Source organism: Gekko japonicus, unplaced genomic scaffold (genome assembly GCF_001447785.1).
Source record: "Gekko japonicus isolate JY-2015 unplaced genomic scaffold, Gekko_japonicus_V1.1 scaffold196, whole genome shotgun sequence".
Classification (NCBI taxonomy): Eukaryota; Metazoa; Chordata; class Lepidosauria; order Squamata; family Gekkonidae; genus Gekko; species Gekko japonicus.
Window position 1 is genome coordinate 6,453 of NW_015173129.1, and position 18,592 is coordinate 25,044.

The 18,592-nt window shown below is 48.5% G+C and overlaps 1 protein-coding gene across 1 annotated transcript in view; it reads right to left on the bottom strand.

The window, feature by feature from the left end:
• Positions 1–5,265: 5,265 nt before the first annotated feature.
• Positions 5,266–18,592, bottom strand: part of LOC107119563 (kinesin-like protein KIF19) — a 37,447-nt gene continuing 24,120 nt past the window's right edge. The window contains exons 10-18 of the mRNA XM_015422073.1: positions 16,845–17,004; positions 16,064–16,238; positions 12,752–12,947; positions 11,095–11,365; positions 9,894–10,015; positions 8,911–9,044; positions 7,408–7,513; positions 5,668–6,117; positions 5,266–5,544 (exon numbers count right to left, since the gene is read on the bottom strand). Of these exons, the coding sequence (XP_015277559.1) occupies positions 5,266–5,544; positions 5,668–6,117; positions 7,408–7,513; positions 8,911–9,044; positions 9,894–10,015; positions 11,095–11,365; positions 12,752–12,947; positions 16,064–16,238; positions 16,845–17,004 (1,893 nt within the window). The remainder of the gene's footprint in view (positions 5,545–5,667; positions 6,118–7,407; positions 7,514–8,910; positions 9,045–9,893; positions 10,016–11,094; positions 11,366–12,751; positions 12,948–16,063; positions 16,239–16,844; positions 17,005–18,592) is intronic.

An 18,592-nucleotide genomic window follows, 5' to 3' on the forward strand; every position in this document is an offset into this window, starting at 1 on the left:
AGTCTATCGGGCTACGCCACGATCAGAGGCAGATCAGAATATATGCCTATTGAAAGAGCGATTCTTGTCAGAGAAGGATCTTGTGATCAAAAGACTGTGTATGATACCCTGCCAGTTTATTTTTCCAGTTTCTCTTCCCCATAACAGTTACAGTTAACCAGCAACTCGTTTTTGTTCCAAAACTCAATAAATCATATTTTGTTTGCGTTTAACCCAGAACTCAGTTCAATCCTTCCTCAGGGCCACAGAGACCTCTGAAAGGCCCAGACTCTAGATCACTTTACCAACAGCTAATGAGAGAAGATTTGGAATTTGTTTAAATTCCTGGTGGCAGCAGAAACTACCCTGTTTGTGAACACAAAGTATAATTTAAAGTGAAAACCAGTCCTCCCAAAAAAAGAGGTCACCACAATGGGTCTTGTAAGTAACTACTGGCCATGGTGACTAAAGCAAACCTCCACATTCAGAGGCAGTCAACCTCTAAATACCAGACCCAGGAGGCAACATCAGGGAAAGGCCTCGGCCTCTATGCCCCGTTGTTGGACCTCCAGAAGTCCTGAATCGCCACTCTGTGAGACAGGATGCTGGATTAGATGGACCACTTCTCTGATCCAGCAGGGCTCTTCTGGTGTTCTTAGGAAGGCCTCAGCCTCTCTGCCCTGTTGTTGGCCCTGCAGAGGAACTGGTTGGCCACTTTGTGAGATGGGATGCTGGATCAGTTGGACCACCGGTCTGATCCAGCAGGGCTCTTCTTATGTGAAATCTACAAAATGCCAGTGGCATTTTGAAATATGTAATTTAGCATATGGTTGTTAAAAGACATCTTGTATTTTAACGGTATCACAATTGCCCCTGCTGGATCGGACCAGTGGTCTATCTAGCCCAGCATCCTGTCCCTGACAGTGGCCAACTGAATTGCCCTCAGAAGCCAACAAACAGTGCATAGAGACCGAGGCCTCTGATGTTGGCTCCTAGTTATTAGCAGAAACAAGAAGGGGAAAAAACTAAACCTAACAATAAACTCCAGAACCAAACAAAGGTTAGTGAAAAGGAGGGCCAATATTAAAACCTTTCCATAAAGCAAGATGGTTAATACTTATATTCACATAAACACAATCAGAAATATATACAAAGTATAGATTCAATAAGGACCATAAAGTAAATTGTTCAGAAGTAAAATCACCAGGCACAGGATAAATATGCACATAAGACCTTTAAAGTGCAATCACTAGCCCAGTGATTATAAAATAAACTTATGGTCCAATTTTTTTTTTCTTTGATTGTGTTCCCACAGTATTCACAAGTAAAAAAAGTAAAAAGCAGTGTGCTTGGTGATTTTACTTCTGAACAATTTACTTTATGACCTCTGAGGAAGGCCTATTTGGCCGAAACGCGTAAGGTCAACTTTTTAAGCCCTTGATATTGTTATGTTTTATATACATTGGTTGTAATTGGGCCCCTATATATGTTTTAAATTTGTTATTATCAATAAATACACGTACCTCTTTTTATGGAAAGGTTTTAATATTGGCCCTCCTTTTCACTAACCTTTGTTTGGTTCTGGCTCCTAGTTATTGCCATTCAGAGAATGACTGCCTCTGGATGTAGAGGTTCCCTTTAGTCCCCATGGCTAATAGCCACAGACAGAGTTCTCCTCCATGAATCTTTCTAATTCCCCTTTGAAAGCGATCACGACATCCAGAGGCAGTGAACTGCACAGTTTTACTCATTGAGTAAAGAAGTTGAGACGTTTCTTGACAGGAGAACCACCACAAGTTCCCCAGCGTCATGAACAAAGGAGAGACCTGGGCTGATCTCGCAACCGATTTACAATATGGGTTTTCAAGGCCAGAGACGTTCAGAGGTGGTTTGCTGCTGGCTGCCTCTGCGTAGCGACCCTGGACTTCCTTGGTGGCCTCCCATCCAAGTAGCGACCAGGGCTGACCCTGCTTAGCTTCCGAGATCTGACTAACCTGGACCACCCAGGTCAGGGCAAGCGACAAGCAGGTAGTTTGCCATTGCCTCTGTGACGAAATGGCCGGCAGGCCTTAAAATGGATACCAGCCTGGTAGTTCCTTACGTGGGGGGGGGGGTACTCCATAGGGAACAACGGAGATGCCATACCTCCCTGCCTACACTTCCCAGCAGCCTTGAGGGGAAAGAGCGGGAAAAGAGGGACACACCCCAGGGGCGGGGCCAGGGAGAGGGGGGCTTTTTGGCTCCTGAGGGGAAAAAGAGTCAGTCTCAGCCTGGTCTTCTGCGTGGACGGCAGGTTCCAGGGAGAGCACGGGTGGGACTCCTGTCACCAGAGACTCCGTGGCAGCCCAGGCCACCATTGACCGTGGTGGAGAGCCAGGAGGGTGGCAGTGCTGGTGGCGGAGGAGGAGGAGGGCTGGAGTTTCTCTCCCCAACAGGAGGGGGAAACGCAAATCCGGGCCTGAGGCCGCAATCCTGTGTGGGCAGGGACAGAGGAATTGCGTTTTTTATCCGGTTTATTTTCAGTGCCCCAGTTGTGTTGAAGTGCCGGTGTTTATTTTCTGTGCCCAATATGTATATAGTTCAATAAATCTTCCTTTTTTGAGTTTAAAAAGCCTGGTGCACGTGCCTTAACCACAGGGTCCTCCCCGCTCTGCACGCTACCAGGGGCAAAGGGAGGCCAGGGAACACAAACGGGCCTAAGTCTGAGGGGTTGCCAACTCTCCAGGGGGCGCCCAAAGATCGAGATACCCACTTCCCAAGGTGGGGGATTTAGCCAGAGGGGTCTCACTGTCCAAAATATGTCAAACAAGTGTTGGAAATGTAAAAAACATGAGGGCTCATTTTATCATATGTGGTGGACATGTGAAAAAGCTATAGATTTCTGGTCAAAAATTCATTGTGAAATGCAGAAAATGTTTAAGTGTAGTTTTAAAAAAGAACCAGAGATTTTATTGTTAGGATTGAAAATGGAGGAGTTAAATATTCAAAAAAAGATTATGTTCTGGTACCTGATAACGACGGCGAGAATGGTGTATGCACAATGCTGGAAACAAGAGAAAACGCCCGAGATCTCAGACTGGATACAAAAAGTGTTATTTATGGTAGAAATGGACAAAATAACAAGAAAGTTGAATAACAAAGAAGATCAAGAATTTTTTGAAGACTGGAAAGATTTTAAAGACTATCTAGAGGAAAACTGGGATGTTAAACACAATTTACTGTATCTAGAACAATATTGATAGAAGTGTTATCTTTAACATTTAAGCAATTTTAAAATGTTTAAGCAAATATAAGTATTGTAAAGGGGAAAAGGGTTGAGCACTGCGGGAAGCCACTTGCAAGGGAGGGGGGAAAGGGAAATATGGGTATTGGATAAGTGAAAGTCAATGTTAAATGTGATATTATATCCAAAAAATAAAAGTTTTGTTCAAAAAAAAAAAAAGAGGGGTCTCACTGTCCCTCAAGGAAGGCGGTAACTTAATTCAGTGAGTGGTGGCAGCGTTAATAAAGAGAAATAGTCCCACCAGGCAGGGTGGGAAGGCCAAAACAGGGGCTTGCGAGCCACAGGACGGCACCTCAGTCTCCCAGGGCTGGGGGCGGGTCCCCGTTTCGCCACAGCCTCTGCATAGTGACCCTAGACTTCCTTGGTGGTCTCCCATCCAAGTACTCACCAGCAGTTTTCCCTCTGAGTTAGTGTGAGCCAGCTCACAGTTTTTTTAGCTTCTGGCTCACACATTTTTGTCTCCGCTCAGGAAGGAGGGCTCCAGAGCAAACTCATTTATGCAGCAGCCAAATCGCTCACTCACAACCTTTAATGCCAGCAGCTCACAAAGTAGGATTTTTGCTCACAAGACTCCACAGCTTAGAGGGAGCATTGCTCACTAGGGCCGACCCTGCTTAGCTTCCGAGATCTGACAAGATCAGGCCAGCCTGGGCATTTGTGTCAGGCCAAGAGATGAACAGAGGTGGTTTGCCATTGCCTGCCTCTGCATAGCAACCCTAGACTTTCTTGGTGGTGGTCTCCCATCCATGTACTGATCCCTGCTCAGCTTCCGAGATCTGATGGGATTGGGCTAGCCTGGGCTATCCAGGGCAGGGCAGGGCCAAAGCGTGAAGCTGCTTAAATGGGTGAGCCGAGGCTGACCACAGTGTCTCAAGGTGTTGGCTTCGACAGCACCACCACTGACCTTTGACCCTCTTCTGTAGAACCTGGCGTCCGGTTTCCCCCGAGTTGCTCTGTTGAACGGTGCTCGGGGCCAAGTCCCTGATGGCCAGAACCTGAAGTGGGTTTTCCTCTGCAAAGCAACAGAAACAGACCGTTGTTTTTTCCCCCCTCCCGGGGGAACCATGAGTCACCTGTGCCTTAATGGCTTTTTCCACCCCTACTCACCTGTGATGAGGAAACGGAAGAGTTCTATGCTACTTCAGACTACATTTTGGGCTTAGAGTCAAGGATCACTGAAAGAAGCCTTGTTTCGAGTCAGACCTGTGGTCCCCATTGAGTCTGGGGACCAGCTAGGATTGCCGACTCCAGCTTGGGAATTTCCTGGATATTTGGAGGTGGAGCCTGGGATGCACAGGGTTTGGGAACAAGGCAGATCCAGTCGGGGATCGGGTGGGACTTACATGGAGAAAGAGAAAGGCCTCATTGGTGTAGTGGTTAAATGCACAGACTCTAATCTGGGAGAACCGGGTTTGATTCCCCACTCCTCCACTCGCACCTGCTGGATGACCTTGGGCAAGCCACAGTTCTGTCAGAGCTGTTCTTGAAAAAGAGCAGTTTCTGTCAGAGCTCTCTCAGCCCCGCCTACCTCATAGGGTGTCTGTTGTGGGAGGGGAAGGGAAAGGAGTTTGTAAGCCACTCTGAGACTCCGAGTGAAGCGTCGGGTATAAATCCAATCTCTTCCTTCCTCTTCCATTGCTGGTGTCGCATAAGAAGGCACATCATCACACCACAATGTCTAGGAGGCATTCTGGTATTTGGGCAAAACCTCTATGGTAAAACTGGCTTCTACCACAGAGTTTTTGCCCAAATACCAGAGCGCTGCCTGCACGTCGCAGGTGTGATGATGTCACTTCCTGTGCAATGCTGGCAACGAGGCCTGGGCCTTTCTCTTTCTCCAGGTAAGTCCCCCTGCTGGGCGGCTGGGGAGCAGGGCCTGGTGGTGGGGGGCCTCCACCCAGGGGGGGTCTGGCAACCCTGTGATTCATTGTAATTCCAGAGTCTGCCCCACTTGAGGAAGGATAAGCATGAGATGTCCCATCCATCTTCCCTCTCCTAGCAATTTAAGCCTCTCTTCCCGTTAATGTGGAATATTTGGCCAGCAAAGGTGGTTTCTCTATCAGCCACTGCGTGGCAAGGACCACATGGCCAGAGAGATGGCACCCAATAGTTTTACCTGCTGGGTGGCTGGTGGGAAATTTGATCTTCGTGGCTCCAGACGGGACGTGGGTTGCATTGCTCACGACAACGTCGGGCGACTGGCAAAGCTCGGTTTCAGCCGGCCGACTTTTGGAGATGTGGTCCGTGCGGCTGGAGGGACTCCGATGTTTTACTCGAGAGGCCTGCAAGATATGCCCCTTCCGTTAATTCAGATCTGAACATGTGAAGCTCTCCCCCCATTCCCCAGTTGCTCCTGCCCAGTCCCCCAGCTGCTGATACGCCCATTTTCCATTCAGGAAACATACCGTTGGGGAGGTGGGTTCAAGGGAGCGCGATCTTTTCTTCCCTGTTTTCTTTTCCCAGAACTTCTTCCTCCCTCTTTCTTTCTCCGGCCCCTTCCGAGGCTTGGGGTGAGGCCGTTCCTTTTCCTGGGCCTCTGTCGGAATGCTGTCGATGCTCTCGGTGTCTCTGGAATAGTGCTCAGGAGTGACGCTGGGCTGGAGGTACTTCAGCTCCAACAATTCGTCCTCCAAACCGTGAAGGGAAGAGAGCTCACTGCTGGGGTGTCTGTCCCGGGCCCGGGAGCGGCGGCTGGCGGCAATGAGAGCGATCCGTTTTGTGCTGTCGGCAATCTCCTTCAGGGTTTCTTGGTTCAGGGGGACGTCTGCACTGGACTTCTTCTGGCCGAAGTTGTGGGAGGCGGGGGAGCTGAGCTTGGAGTCCAGCTTTTGGGAGGAAATGCCGAGCGCCCTCGGCTGGAGACCAAGAAAGCAGAGAATTCAGTGCGTGTTCAGTTTTTGGGTTCCCAGCTCTGGGTTGGGAAATCCCTGGAGGTTCATGGGGTGGTGGAATGTGGGGAGGGGAGGGACTCATGGCAGGCTATAATGACAGAGAGTCCCACAGTGATCTCCATAGGACTCAAGATCACAGTCAGGGAGAGACCCCCCCTGACTGTCCCATCAATCAAAGAAGCTTGTTTGGTGGGTACACAAAAGAGGGCCTTTTTGGTGGCAGCCCCCTGACCATGGAAGAACCCCTCCGAGGGGGTGCGCGCCTGGCCCCCCCTCACTTTAGGAGGCAGCTCAAAATGATTTTATTTAGGACCACATTCACTTAAGGCTTACTAGCAGTCCTGAACTGTGATTTTAAAGGTTGGCCTTTATGTGGTTAATGTATATTCTTTTGTGGATTTTCTCTATGTTGCAAGCAGTGTTCCCCCTAAGCTGAGTTAGTGTGAGCTAGCTCACAGTTTTTTAGCCTCCAGCTCGCGTTTTCGTCCTAGCTGTGGGAGGATGGCTCCAGAGCAAACTAATTTATGCAGCAGCCAAATCGCTCACTCGCCACTTTAATGCCAGTAGCTCACAAAGTAGAATTTTTGCTCACAAGACTCTCCACAGCTTAGAGGGAACATTGGGCAAGCCACCCTGAGCTCCATAAAGAAGGAAGACAGCTAATAAATATATTAAATAAATGAAACAAGTAAATAGCCCGGAGATCAGTTGTAATCTTGAACAGTGTTCCCTCTAAGCTGGGTTAGTGTGAGCTAGCTCACAGTTTTTTAGCCTCCGGCTCAGGAAGAAGGGCTCCAGAGCAAACTAACTTATGCAGTAGCCAAATCGCTCACTCACAACTTTCATGCCAGTAACTCACAAAGTAGAGTTTTTCCTCACAGGACTCTACAGCTTAGGGGGAGCATTGGTCTTGAATGGAATCTGGGGGACATGGGTTCGAATTCCCATTGTGCCATGGAAACTCACTGCGGGACCTCGGGCCACTCACACTCACTCAGCCTAACCCACCTCACAGGGTTGTTGTGAGGATAAAATGGAAGAGAAGTGAATCAGGCCAGCCGCTTTGGGTCCCCACCGGGAAGAAAGGCGCGGTATAAGTGATGTAGATAAACAGATTAGATTAGACGGCTTAAATACACCAGGTAAGAGACACAAGCTTGATAAGAAAGAGAAGAGAAGATGAAATAAACAGTAAACTAGATAAGAAAGATAAGATGACAGGGATGGATCAGATGAGATTTCTGACTGACTGACTTGGCGAACGGGTGTTCTCAGGAAGTGCAGCAAAGTCGGACTACGATTCCACTCCCAGCTCCTCTTTTTCCGGGCTGGGGTATTTTTAGCTGGTCTGTAGCTGTCACTGAGGAAGAGAAAATACAGGCAGGTAAGCAAAGGAACAGGCCACTATTCTTCAGGGCATGGAAAACTACCGATGGGAGCACGCCAACCCCGACTGACCTCTAGCAAAGCTCAGTGGAAAATTCATATGATTCTTATAAAACCGGAACGGAGGTGTTGGGGGCAAGAGAAAGAGCACTGCAGGGTGTGACGGTTCTCATCCACAGCATCTCATCCCTCCCTCTCTGAGAGGGTTGCCAACCTCCAGGTGGTGGCTGGAGATATCCTGGGATTACAACTGACCTCCAGGTGACAGAGATGAATTCTCCTGGAGAAAATGGCCACTTTGGAAGGTGGATTCTATGTCTCTATGCCCCATCAAAGTCCCCCCCTCCACAAATCCTGCCGTCCTCAAGCTACACCCCCAAAATCTCCAGGTATTTCCCAACCTGGAGCTGGCAACCCTGCTCTCTGGGGAGTGTAAACCAAGCCCCAGAGACAGGAGTTTTCATTTGTAAATATTCCTTGATCTCAAAATACCACCCTATACTCTCTGCTTCTGTTCCCAAGGTGGCGTCCAGCGTTCCTATTAAAACAATTGAAATACAAATGCCACAACAAAAACTATACAACATAAAAATCTCAGCAGCATAGGGCGGCGGGGGGGGGGAATGCAGCGTATAAACCAATTTTGAAAAGTACGCAGACGGAAGAGTGATTTCAGCTTAACGTACTTTATTTAGGGCAGAACAAGACAACCTTAGCCGGCTCGCAGGCTGGCTTATATCCCCTGTGAAACCTCCACCCAGAACACACCCCCACTTCCCAATAGGTTGTTTACAGTGGCTGAGAGTTCCATAGGCTCTCGGCCGGGAGCACTAGCCCTCGGATAGGCATGGGCTAGGATCCGCATAGTCCATTGTTCCTCTGAGCGAAGCTCGATGTTTGCGTTTGACCGAGTGGTGCCGAAGCTGGCCACGCAGTCGGAACTGGATACATTACAAGTTTGTTAAGAGAGGCACAACATTCACGCAGCTAGAAATCCAGTTTATTTTTCAAAGAAGCATGTTCTTTGGGAAGAAGAAGATAAGAGGGAATGGGAGAGCAGAAAGCAACCAAAAGCTGGGGGGGGGAACAATGTGGTCTCCTGGCGTGTAAACAAAGCACAGCGCCACAAAGCCTCTGCAGGGAGGGAGTTAAGGAGCCACCACCAAGAAGGCCCCGTCTCTTGGGAGCTTACCCGCATTGTCTCTGCCAGTGACAGCATACAAAGCAGGGCCTCTACAATAGTCTCAATTCATGCCTTCTCCCCTGTACATTTTTTTTGCCCCCACATTTTCATCCCGGAGACGAGCAGGGTTTTGTTTGACTGAAAAAAGGGCACATGGGTGTTGGCGGTCCTGGGAAGGGCAGCAATACCTGTCAGGTTCCACAACGATAGGGGGCAGTTCAAATTTTGGTCCCCCGGAGAAATCCTTGTTCTCAAGCGATCCTTTTCGGTTCTCTTCTTTATGTAGTTCTACCTGCAGGGCTCTATCCAGGACGGAGTGTTCCTGGAGAAGCAGGGGAGACACATGCTTTATACAGGGAAGGACAAACCATGGGGGATAGTAGATGGAACAATGGCAGGGCACCCATAGTGCAAGAGAGTTGTTCGGGGGCTATTCCATGAGGAGGGGGCCTACTTCAGTGGAGCAGCTATCCACTGCTGTTGTAATAAGTTTATCAGCATAACCTCCTTCCCAATTATAAGAGCAGCAGCCCAGTAGTGTGTCTGCATCCCTGCCTTGCAATTACTCTTCCTTACCACAGGGAATGCTGTAACACCTCCCAGATTGGAGTGGCCTGTCTCGCAGTAACGCTTTCCCACCACAGGGAGTGCTATATCCTGATGGGATTGGAGTAGCGGCAGTCACCTGGTAGTGTGTGTGCATCCCTGCCTTGCAGTTACTTTTCCCCACCACAGGGAGTGCTATATCCTGATGGGAGTAGCGGCAGCCTGGTAATGTGTCTATATTTCTGGCTTGCAAGTACTTGTCCCCACCACAGGGAGTGCTATACTGCCTCCCTGAATGAAGCAGCAGCAGTAACTCTTCCCTACCACAGGGAGTGCTATATCCTGATGGGAGTAGCGGCAACCTGGTAATGTGTCTATATTTCTGGCTTGCAAGTACTCTTCCCCACCACAGGGAGTGCTGCTTGATAGAAGCAGAACCAGCCTGGTACTGCATCTGCCTTGCAGTTTTTCTTCCCCATGACTGGGGGTAGGGTTGCCAACTTTGCCTGGTAAATTCCCAGAGATCTGACAGTGGTGCCTGTGGAAGGGGGAATTTGGTGAAGGATTTCACCTAGAGTCTGTTTTTACCATGTATGTTTTTAAGGAAGGAACAGGGCTGCCTCACCTGAATTGCACTGGACATCAGGGAGTGAAACACAAGCAGACGGTTCAGGGTCCCTTCTTCTAATTCGTGGGAATAGAGCCAGTACAGCTTTCCTAGTGGGGGTGGAACAGGGATGTTGTGGTCTGTGGTGAAAGGAAGAAAACAATAAATGGGCAATGTCACAAGGCAGGTTACTTGCTTGACACCTCAAGAAATTGAGCACCCAACAAACTCAAAGTGCTCAGAGACTTCCAGGTGGTCAGCCGTGTTGGTCTGAAGCAGAAGAACAAATTGAGAGTCCAGAGTGGCACCTTGAAGACCAACAAAGGTTTATTCACCTTCGTGCACACTTTTTGAAATACATTGGAAGGATGGTGGCTGAACAGCAACTTGACATGTAACATGATGAAGATGCTTTAAGATATGTGAAAACTAAATAACAAGCTAAGGTTATAAGGTCAACAGTTGTAAAGCAATATGTCAAAATAAGACTGAGACTCTATTCACGCCTCTCAGGCATGAGGTCTCTTAACAGCATTTTTATCTTTTGGGGGCATGGGTGTAGTGTATGTCAGCAAAACATTCCAGTATTCTTTGCATTACATTCAGTATTCTAATATACTATTCTGAAAAGAAATACACTAAAATACAGAGGATGTATAGCCCCTTTGTATGAGAATAGATATGTGAGGACTAAGTGGGTTAGCATATGTAATGAGATAAGAAACCAATGTCCCTGTTGAGTCCTGGGTAGGTTTTTGTTCCAAGTGTAGTAATAACTTGTAATTCAGCAGTTTCCCTTTCCATTCTTTTCCTGAAGTTCTTTTGTAATAAAACAGCTACCTTGGGGTCACCCACTGAATGTCCTGCAATCCATGGGGTGGTCTATGGAAACTATGCTGGAAACTCTGTGGTAAAACTATGCAGTTTTTTGGTGATTCCTAGAGTGGGACTGATACTACTTCCAGGGAAAACGTCAGCCATCTCTAAGAATGGCCGAAAACTGTTTTTACCATAGAGTTTCCAGAGATTCCTAGAGAGGTGTGATATGACTTCCAGGTTTTCCTTGGAAGGGACATCATACCATGGGCATGGCAGCCATTTTTTAAAAAAATGTCACTGTTAGTGGCAGCAGGAAACGTGAGCTGGGAGTGGGACATCCCCTGCCCCTACCAGGGGACTGGCAACCCTAGCAGAGACGCATGCAGAACTGCGGCCTTACCCTTTATCAGCAAACGCTGCTGCTGGATGATTTCCTCGCAAAGGCACCGGTGCTGCTGGTGCCGCTGGATGATGAAGTCCTTCTGGCACAGGAGGCTGTTCTTGTACAAGGCGCTGGCCTGCAGCTCCGTGCTGCCCACCTCCAGCTCGTGGGCCCTGCAGAGGAGGCGCAGCACCTCTCTCTGGTCCTCGCTGGTGATCTGCTGGGGCAGGAGCTTCTCCATCTGCGAGGCCTTCTTCTTGGCGTGGGCCAGGCGTTGCTCCAGGTCGGCCTGAACGAGGAAGGGAAGTGCTCCCGTCAACCACCGCAAAATTCTGGGGTGAAAAATCTCCCTTGGTTGCACGTTTTACGGAATGCACAGAAGAAGTGGGATCTGCAATTTTGTCCTTTTAGGACCTCTGCATGTTGGTTGCCATCCTAAGAAAGCTTTTCCCGGGAGGAAGCCCCCACAGAAGAAAAGGGTATTCACTGCTGAGCTTGCTTAAGATCCTAACAGCTTATAAAATTACACAGGAGTCCGTTTACACCAAGACAATTGACATTTGTTCAAGGGTGAGCTTTCGTGAGTCAGAACTCACTTCATCAGTTGCATCGGAGTAGTTATCTGTTAGGCAGATGCCATAGGGCTGGTAAGCCCCTGGGGGAGATGAGGAATCCCCTCACCACCACATCCTGTTGCTTTCCACCACTACAAGCGGTGGTGGGAGAAACATTTAAAAAACCCTCTGCAGCCTCATATTCTTACTGGAAGTGACAATAGGTAGCTCTAGGAATCACCAGAAACTCTACAGTAAAACCATGGAGTTTCTGATGATTCCTAGAACTACCCTTTGTCACTTCCAGTAAGAACTTGCTGAAAGACTATAAGGCTGGAAGAGGGTTTTTTAAAAAGAAAATTTAAATATGGTAAAACCACAGAGTTTCTGGCAATTCCTGGAGCTACCCATTGCCACCTCCCTTTTTAACCAGAAGTGACATAGCGCCTCACACAATGTTCGGCCCCCTTGACTCTGTCTGCAACTCTCCTATCAGTTGCCGGGGACCTGGCAACTCTAAGATACGTTAATAGTAAAAAAAAATTGTCCCTGTTGCTAGTGCACATACACAGAGTGTTAGTGCGCCCTAGGTTCTGCCTCGGTTTGCAAGCACACTGAGAACACCAGGGAGACAGCAAGGCAAATTTTCATAGCAGTGGGAAGGATTCCTCCACTGCTCTGACCCTTAGCTTGTCCCTCACTACAGGACACCTCCTAAGTGCTCAGCCCTTAATTCCAGCTCTTTGGGCCTGATGCCTGCAGTTCTGTCCTCGACACCAGTGAGCTCATGACTCTGACTACCCCTCTTCCTGTCACATGACTCTGATTACCAGATGACAGAGATCTGTTCCCCTGGAGGAAATAGCTGCTTTGGAGGGGAGACTCTTGTGCCTCTTCCCAAACCCCACACTCTCCAAGCTCCACCCCCAAAGTATCCAGGAATCTCCCAACTCAGAGTTGGTAACCAGACCCACCGTGTCAGGGAAAGGAGTTTGTAAGCTGCTCTGAGACTCCTTTGGGTAGTGAAGGGCGGGGTATAAATCCAATCTCTTCTTCTTCTTCTTCTTCTACTGCCCCAACAAGCTCATTCCATCCTCTGCAAATAGGACCCTCAGCCTTACCTTTAAGGCTGCTGTTTTCCGCTGCTCCGCCAGCAACATGTTGATCTCCTCCCTGGCTACGACTACCTCGTGAGGTTCTGGCGATTCTTCTCTGGACCCCTCTTCCTCCTCCTCTTCCTCCATGGCTTCATCGTCTCCTTCGCTGACTTGCCGCTTGCGAAATCTGCAATCCTGGTGAGCTTTTTCTCGCTCCCAGCTGCAAGAAAAGGGCATTTTAGCAAAGCGCGGCCCTATCTTGGGACTCCTGTGGGATTCGTACTCCAGAGAAGCAGGGTCCAGTCTGCGGACGACCCTCTAGCCCACCATTCCTACTGTCAGTTGCTGGAGGCCAAGATACCACTCCCATTGACCAGGAAAACCACAGATACCACTTTGTTGACCAGGTACCAGGCCAGACCTTGTAGCACAGGGATCTCTGACGTGGTGCCCAAGGGTGCCAGGGCGCCAATTAGAGGCTTCACACTGCCTGCCAGTCATGCGATTAAGCAGTGCAACTTTTTTGTACCTGAACCCTCACAAACACCCCCAAGTCCTGGGTTGGATCCCAGGCTTGACCTTGAGGTTCCAGGTTCAAGTCCTGCACTCCCTCCCAACACGTCGAGAGTAAAAACGAGGGTCGGCGTTTTTGTTTATTCCTTAAAGAGAGAATCTAACCCAAAATTCTGTAAAATTGATGCTTTGTTAATTGTTTCTATATTTGAATTGTGTCATACATTTGGTAATATGTTTGATTTTACTTGTTGTACGTAACAGTTCATAACATTTTCCCCCTCCCCTTCGTCCCTTCTGTATCCCACCTTTATTTTTTGCTTGAGAAAATAATTTTTTTTTTAAAAAAAAGAGTAAAAACTAGGGGTTTGGGGGGTGGGGTGGATGTTTGAATTATGTCAAAACGTCTCTGCAAATGATAAGGAAGCTCAAACAAATTAAGCCTGCCGCCCGAAACAGCCAGTGTGGTCTAGCAGTGGGAGGTAGGTAGGTAGGTAGAAAATGTATTGCATATGGTCATAGGCCTTCACAATCTAAAACAATAAAATACGTCAGTAAAATTAAACAATACAATACATATTATCTAAGATTTGGTTAACTTTAAAATCTGATAGTTTCGAGCAAACTAGCTAGCAGCAGCTGTATCATTTGATACTTTCCTAGTTGCTACATTTGCTCTTATTTTCCTGGCTGCTAGAGCAAAAAGTGCCATCCTGTTAGATACAAAAGAATCTGTATCTGACAACATAAAAATTAATTAATCAGAGTCAGAGAAAAAATGGAGACCAAGGTCTAGCAGTGATGATGTTGATCTAGGGAGACCCAGATTCGAATCCTCCTTCTCTAACGGAAGCCGCCTGGGCAGTGAGGGGCATTTGAAGAATCACAGCCTCTGAAGAACTGAGCTCTGACTTCGTTTTGCTACAAGAGACTCACAACTATCCCTCTGCAATGACTGTGGGCCTGTTAGCCTCACCCCAGCCTACCTCACAGGGTTGTTGCTCTGAAGATAAACCTGGAAGAGGGGAGAATGAGGTAATGCTGCCCTCAGGAACAGCAGGATAAAGATCAATGAAGAAGATCAAAATCCGAGGTGAGTAATTAGGGAAATGAAATACACCTTCTGACCTATGTTGGTTCCAAACCCACTTGAAAAAGCAATGTACGCGTCATGTCCAAATCCTTCCTTATTTCCCCCATCCTTTTTTCCTCCCCAGCCTCTCCCTTCCACTGGATGTTTAGTAGGGAGAGCCGTGGAAGTGCGAGAATTTCGGCTGTCAGTATGTTGGGTACTGCTATGCCTTCTAGTGGGCACAAGGGGTAAGTGCAAGCAACTGCAGCAGATTAGAAGGAAGCAGGGATGAGATGAGGTTGTTCTGTGTGTTTTGTGTTGTTGTGTGTTCTGTTCTAATAAACTGAAATCACTGATTAAAGAAAGACCTGCCTGCTCTTGAGTTAAAACAATTTATGTGCACACCATAGCAACCTGGCCAAGTACATCCTCACCAAACCTGATGTGATTTTTTTTTAATGGTCTGAATAAGAAGTATTAGCCTACTGTTTGCTTTGCATTTTTTTATTCCTCTCTATTGTCCAGGGTAGTCATGGGCAGTGTTCCCTCTGACCTGAGTGAGTGTGAGCCAGCTCACAGTTTTTTAGCCTTCAGCTCACACACTTTTGTCTTCGCTCAGGAAGGAGGGCTCCAGAGCAAACTAATTCCTGCAGTAGCCAAATCACTCGCTCACAACTTTAATGCCCAGTGGCTCACAAAGTGGACTTTTTGCTCAGAAGACTCCACAGTTTAGAGGGAGCATTGGTCATGGGATTTTCAGACCCTCTGTAGGCATGCAGAACACCAGCTGAAGAGGGAGACAGAGGAAGCTGTGGAGACCCATGTTCAAATCCCCACTGTGTCTCCAAGCTGACTTTGTGACTGAGTAGCCAGCTCTGAGTTGGGAAATACCTTGAGTTTTGGTGGGAGGGTGGGGTTCAGGGAGTGGAGAGACCTCAGCAGGAAACTATGCCATCAAATCCCCAAGGGAACTAGTCTCTTTTGTCTGGAGAGCAGTCGTAATGTTGGAAGATCTCCAGGCCCCACCTGGAGATTGACAACCCTACTGTGTGACCTTGGGCCAGTCATACCCCCTCAACCTTACCTACCTATTGTGAGGATTAAAATGGAGGAGACGGAGAACCACACACTCCTTCACTACCCGAAGGAGTCTCAGAGCGGCTTACAAACTCCTTTTCCTTCCCCTCCCCACAACAGACACCCTGTGAGCAATGTTCCGTCTAAACTGTGGAGCCTTGTGAGCAAAAATTCTACTCTGTGAGCGAATGGCATTAAAGTTGTGAGCGAGCGATGTGGCTACTGCATAAATTCGTTTGCTCTGGAGCCATCCTTCCTGAGCTAGGAAAAAAACGTGTGAGCCGGAGGCTAAAAAACTGTAAGCTAGCTCACACTAACTCAGCTTAGAGGGAACACTGCCTGTGAAAGGTAGGTGGGGCTGAGAGAGCTCTTTCGAGAACTGCCTCTGAGAGAACAGCTCTGAGAGAACTATGGCTTGCCCAAGGTCATCCAGCAGCTGCAAGGGGAGGAGTGGGGAATCAAACCCAGTTCTCTCAGATTAGAGTCCGTGCTCCTAACCACTACACCAGACTGGCTCTCTTCTTCAAACGGAATAAGGGTAGAAAGGGAATGGACAGGTGGAAATGTTGCTGATCATCAGAAGTCTGCAAGTGGTTGCATTAGACAGAGAACCAATCTCGTCTGTTTGCAAAGAGAAGAAAAATGCCTTCTTGTGAACGGATAGCCCTACTCACTCGGCAATTGTTAGGAGGTGCCTAGAGGTGTCGACGTGCAGCTCCATGTTGGTGTTCTCCAGCTCCATGAGACTGTGGCGCATGTCCATTTGGTCTTTGAACGCCCCAATCAGCTGCTTCCGGAGCTTGTTCATTTCTTGACGGCTGAACTCCTCGGAGTCCTGCTGGGTCTCCCCTGGGAGGGAAACAAAAGAGTGGCCATTTCTCCCTCTCAGCTTTAAATTCAAAACTGGAATTTCTAGCCCTTAATATCACTTCGAAAGTGATGCTTACAACTGCCTTTCCCTTCCCCTCCCCACAACAGACACCCTGTGAGGTAGGTGGGGCTGAGAGAGCTCTTAGAGAACTGCTCTTGAGAGAACAGCTCTGAGAGAACTGTGACTGACCCAAGGTCACCCAGCTGGCTGCATGTGAAGAAGTGGAGAATCAAACCCAGTTCTCCAGATTAGAGTATGCCACTTTTAACCACTACACCAAACTGGCACCAAGAATACAGAGCATTACTGCCCAAGATGGAGTGTTCCATCTATTAGTGCCTAATAGCCACTGATGGACCTCTGCTCCATATGTTTACCCAATCCCCTCTTGAAGCTGTCTATGCTCATGGCCGCCACCACTTCCTGTGGCAGTGAATTCCATGCGTTAATTACTTTTTGGGTGAAGAAGTATTTCCTTTTATCCACTGTAAAGATGTATAAGATATCAAATAAACCATCAGTGCAGTACAAGCATGCTGGGCCCATAACCTGTTGGCTGAGTGATTACACAACCAAGTTCCCACCTCTGACTTGTAGATCTTTGGCCCCAGAACCGAGCAAGCTTCTATCCTTCTCTTGGTTTTCAACCTTTGCCTTCAAGCGCTCGATCTCCCGGCGCAGATCCGAAATGATGCTGGTGTACTGAGCAATGTGGTAGGAGACGTTAAGCAGGTTCCTCTTGACCTGTCGGGTCAGAACCACCACCAGATCCCATCAAAAGAGAAACCCCGTTGCAATACAGGAGCTATCCAATTAAAGGAGGACAGCCTACGGTCATAAGAAAAGTGTCGGACAGGATATCCTTCAAGCATGCCGAATAACAGCATGTGTAGAACACTGGAAATGCCTCCGTTCAGAGCTGGGGTTAATTTAATTTGAGATGAGCATGTCTGAATTTTCCAGCTCTGGCGATCTGGTACAGAAAATGTCAGCAAAAGTCACACACAACATTAGATCGGAGTGCAGTAGCACCTTAGAGACCGACCATATTTTTGGGGTATAAGCTTTCAGGAGTCAAAGTGTCCTTTGTATCTGACAAAGGTAGTGCTGACTTCTCAAAAGCTTACAACCTAAAAATCATTTTGGGTCTCTAAGGTACTACTGGACTCGATCAACATGGCTCACAGAGCTGGGAGGCAGTGTGTGAGCCTCGATGCTGGACTAGATGGACCACTAGTTTGATCCAGCAGGGCTCTTCTTCAGTCTGCAACGAATGCGGGGAAAGAGCCTGGTGACAAAAGATGAAGCCATTAAGAGGGGGAAGTGGAATAGGGGAAGCAATGAATGCGAGTCAAAGAGCCAAAGCCTTCCTTCGTACCTTTCGTCAAGGCAAGAAGTCGGTGCGGGAATACACTCTAGAATTTCACAACCAGGCAGCGAAGCTGAGAGACTGCCCTGATCACATTCTAGCGGAGATGTACCGGCTGGGACTCACGGCAGAGATACGGGAGACCGTTCTACGGTCGGTTAATCCTGTCTCCCTGATGGCATGGGCACAAGAAGCGGAAAATGCTGAAGATCGCCTAAACACCATTAAACTTGACTTGGCTGCGACGGGTGGGAGATCCAGCAACCCTGCGGTGGCCAGACCCCGTCCCCTGCGCTTGTCTGACTCCGCCCGGGACCTTCGAATGAAGATGGGGCTCTGTCTCAAATGCGGGGAGAAAGGACATTTCGCAGCGGAGTGTGGAAGCCGCCAACCTAACGACAAGCCGCAAAGGCCAAAACCGAAAACTCCCCTGCCAGCAAAGAAAGGGCTGGCTAAGCCGAAGTTTTCAAAAGCTCTCCAGGCTGCTCAAGACCCCGCCGCCGGCGAGCCCGCTGCCACCGAATCCACTGATGACTCTGAACCCGAACCGGCGGAAAACGAGAACGGCCTGTTGTGAGGGGCGCAAAACGACAAGGCCGTTCCGCTGGTGCGCCACAGGTGGTGAGAGAAACCCCCTCTCTTTTTTTTGTGACTGTCTCCCTGATGAACCCCGTCCTTGGCACGCATGTCCGGGTGAGAGCTCTGGTTGACTCGGGTTGTGGGAGAGACTTGATTAGCCCTAGGGTGGTACTGGGACTCGAGGCGGGGGTCACCGTTTTAAAATCACCCATTATTTTCACCCAAATGGATGGGGCTCCTATGGAACCATGCACGCATGAATCCATGCCGCTGAGCCTGGGAGCGGGCGATCATTGGGAGCAAAGGACTTTCATAGTTACTCCTAAGTCTCAGTTCGATTTGGTCCTTGGCAGCCCTTGGCTTTTTACTCACGATCCTTACATC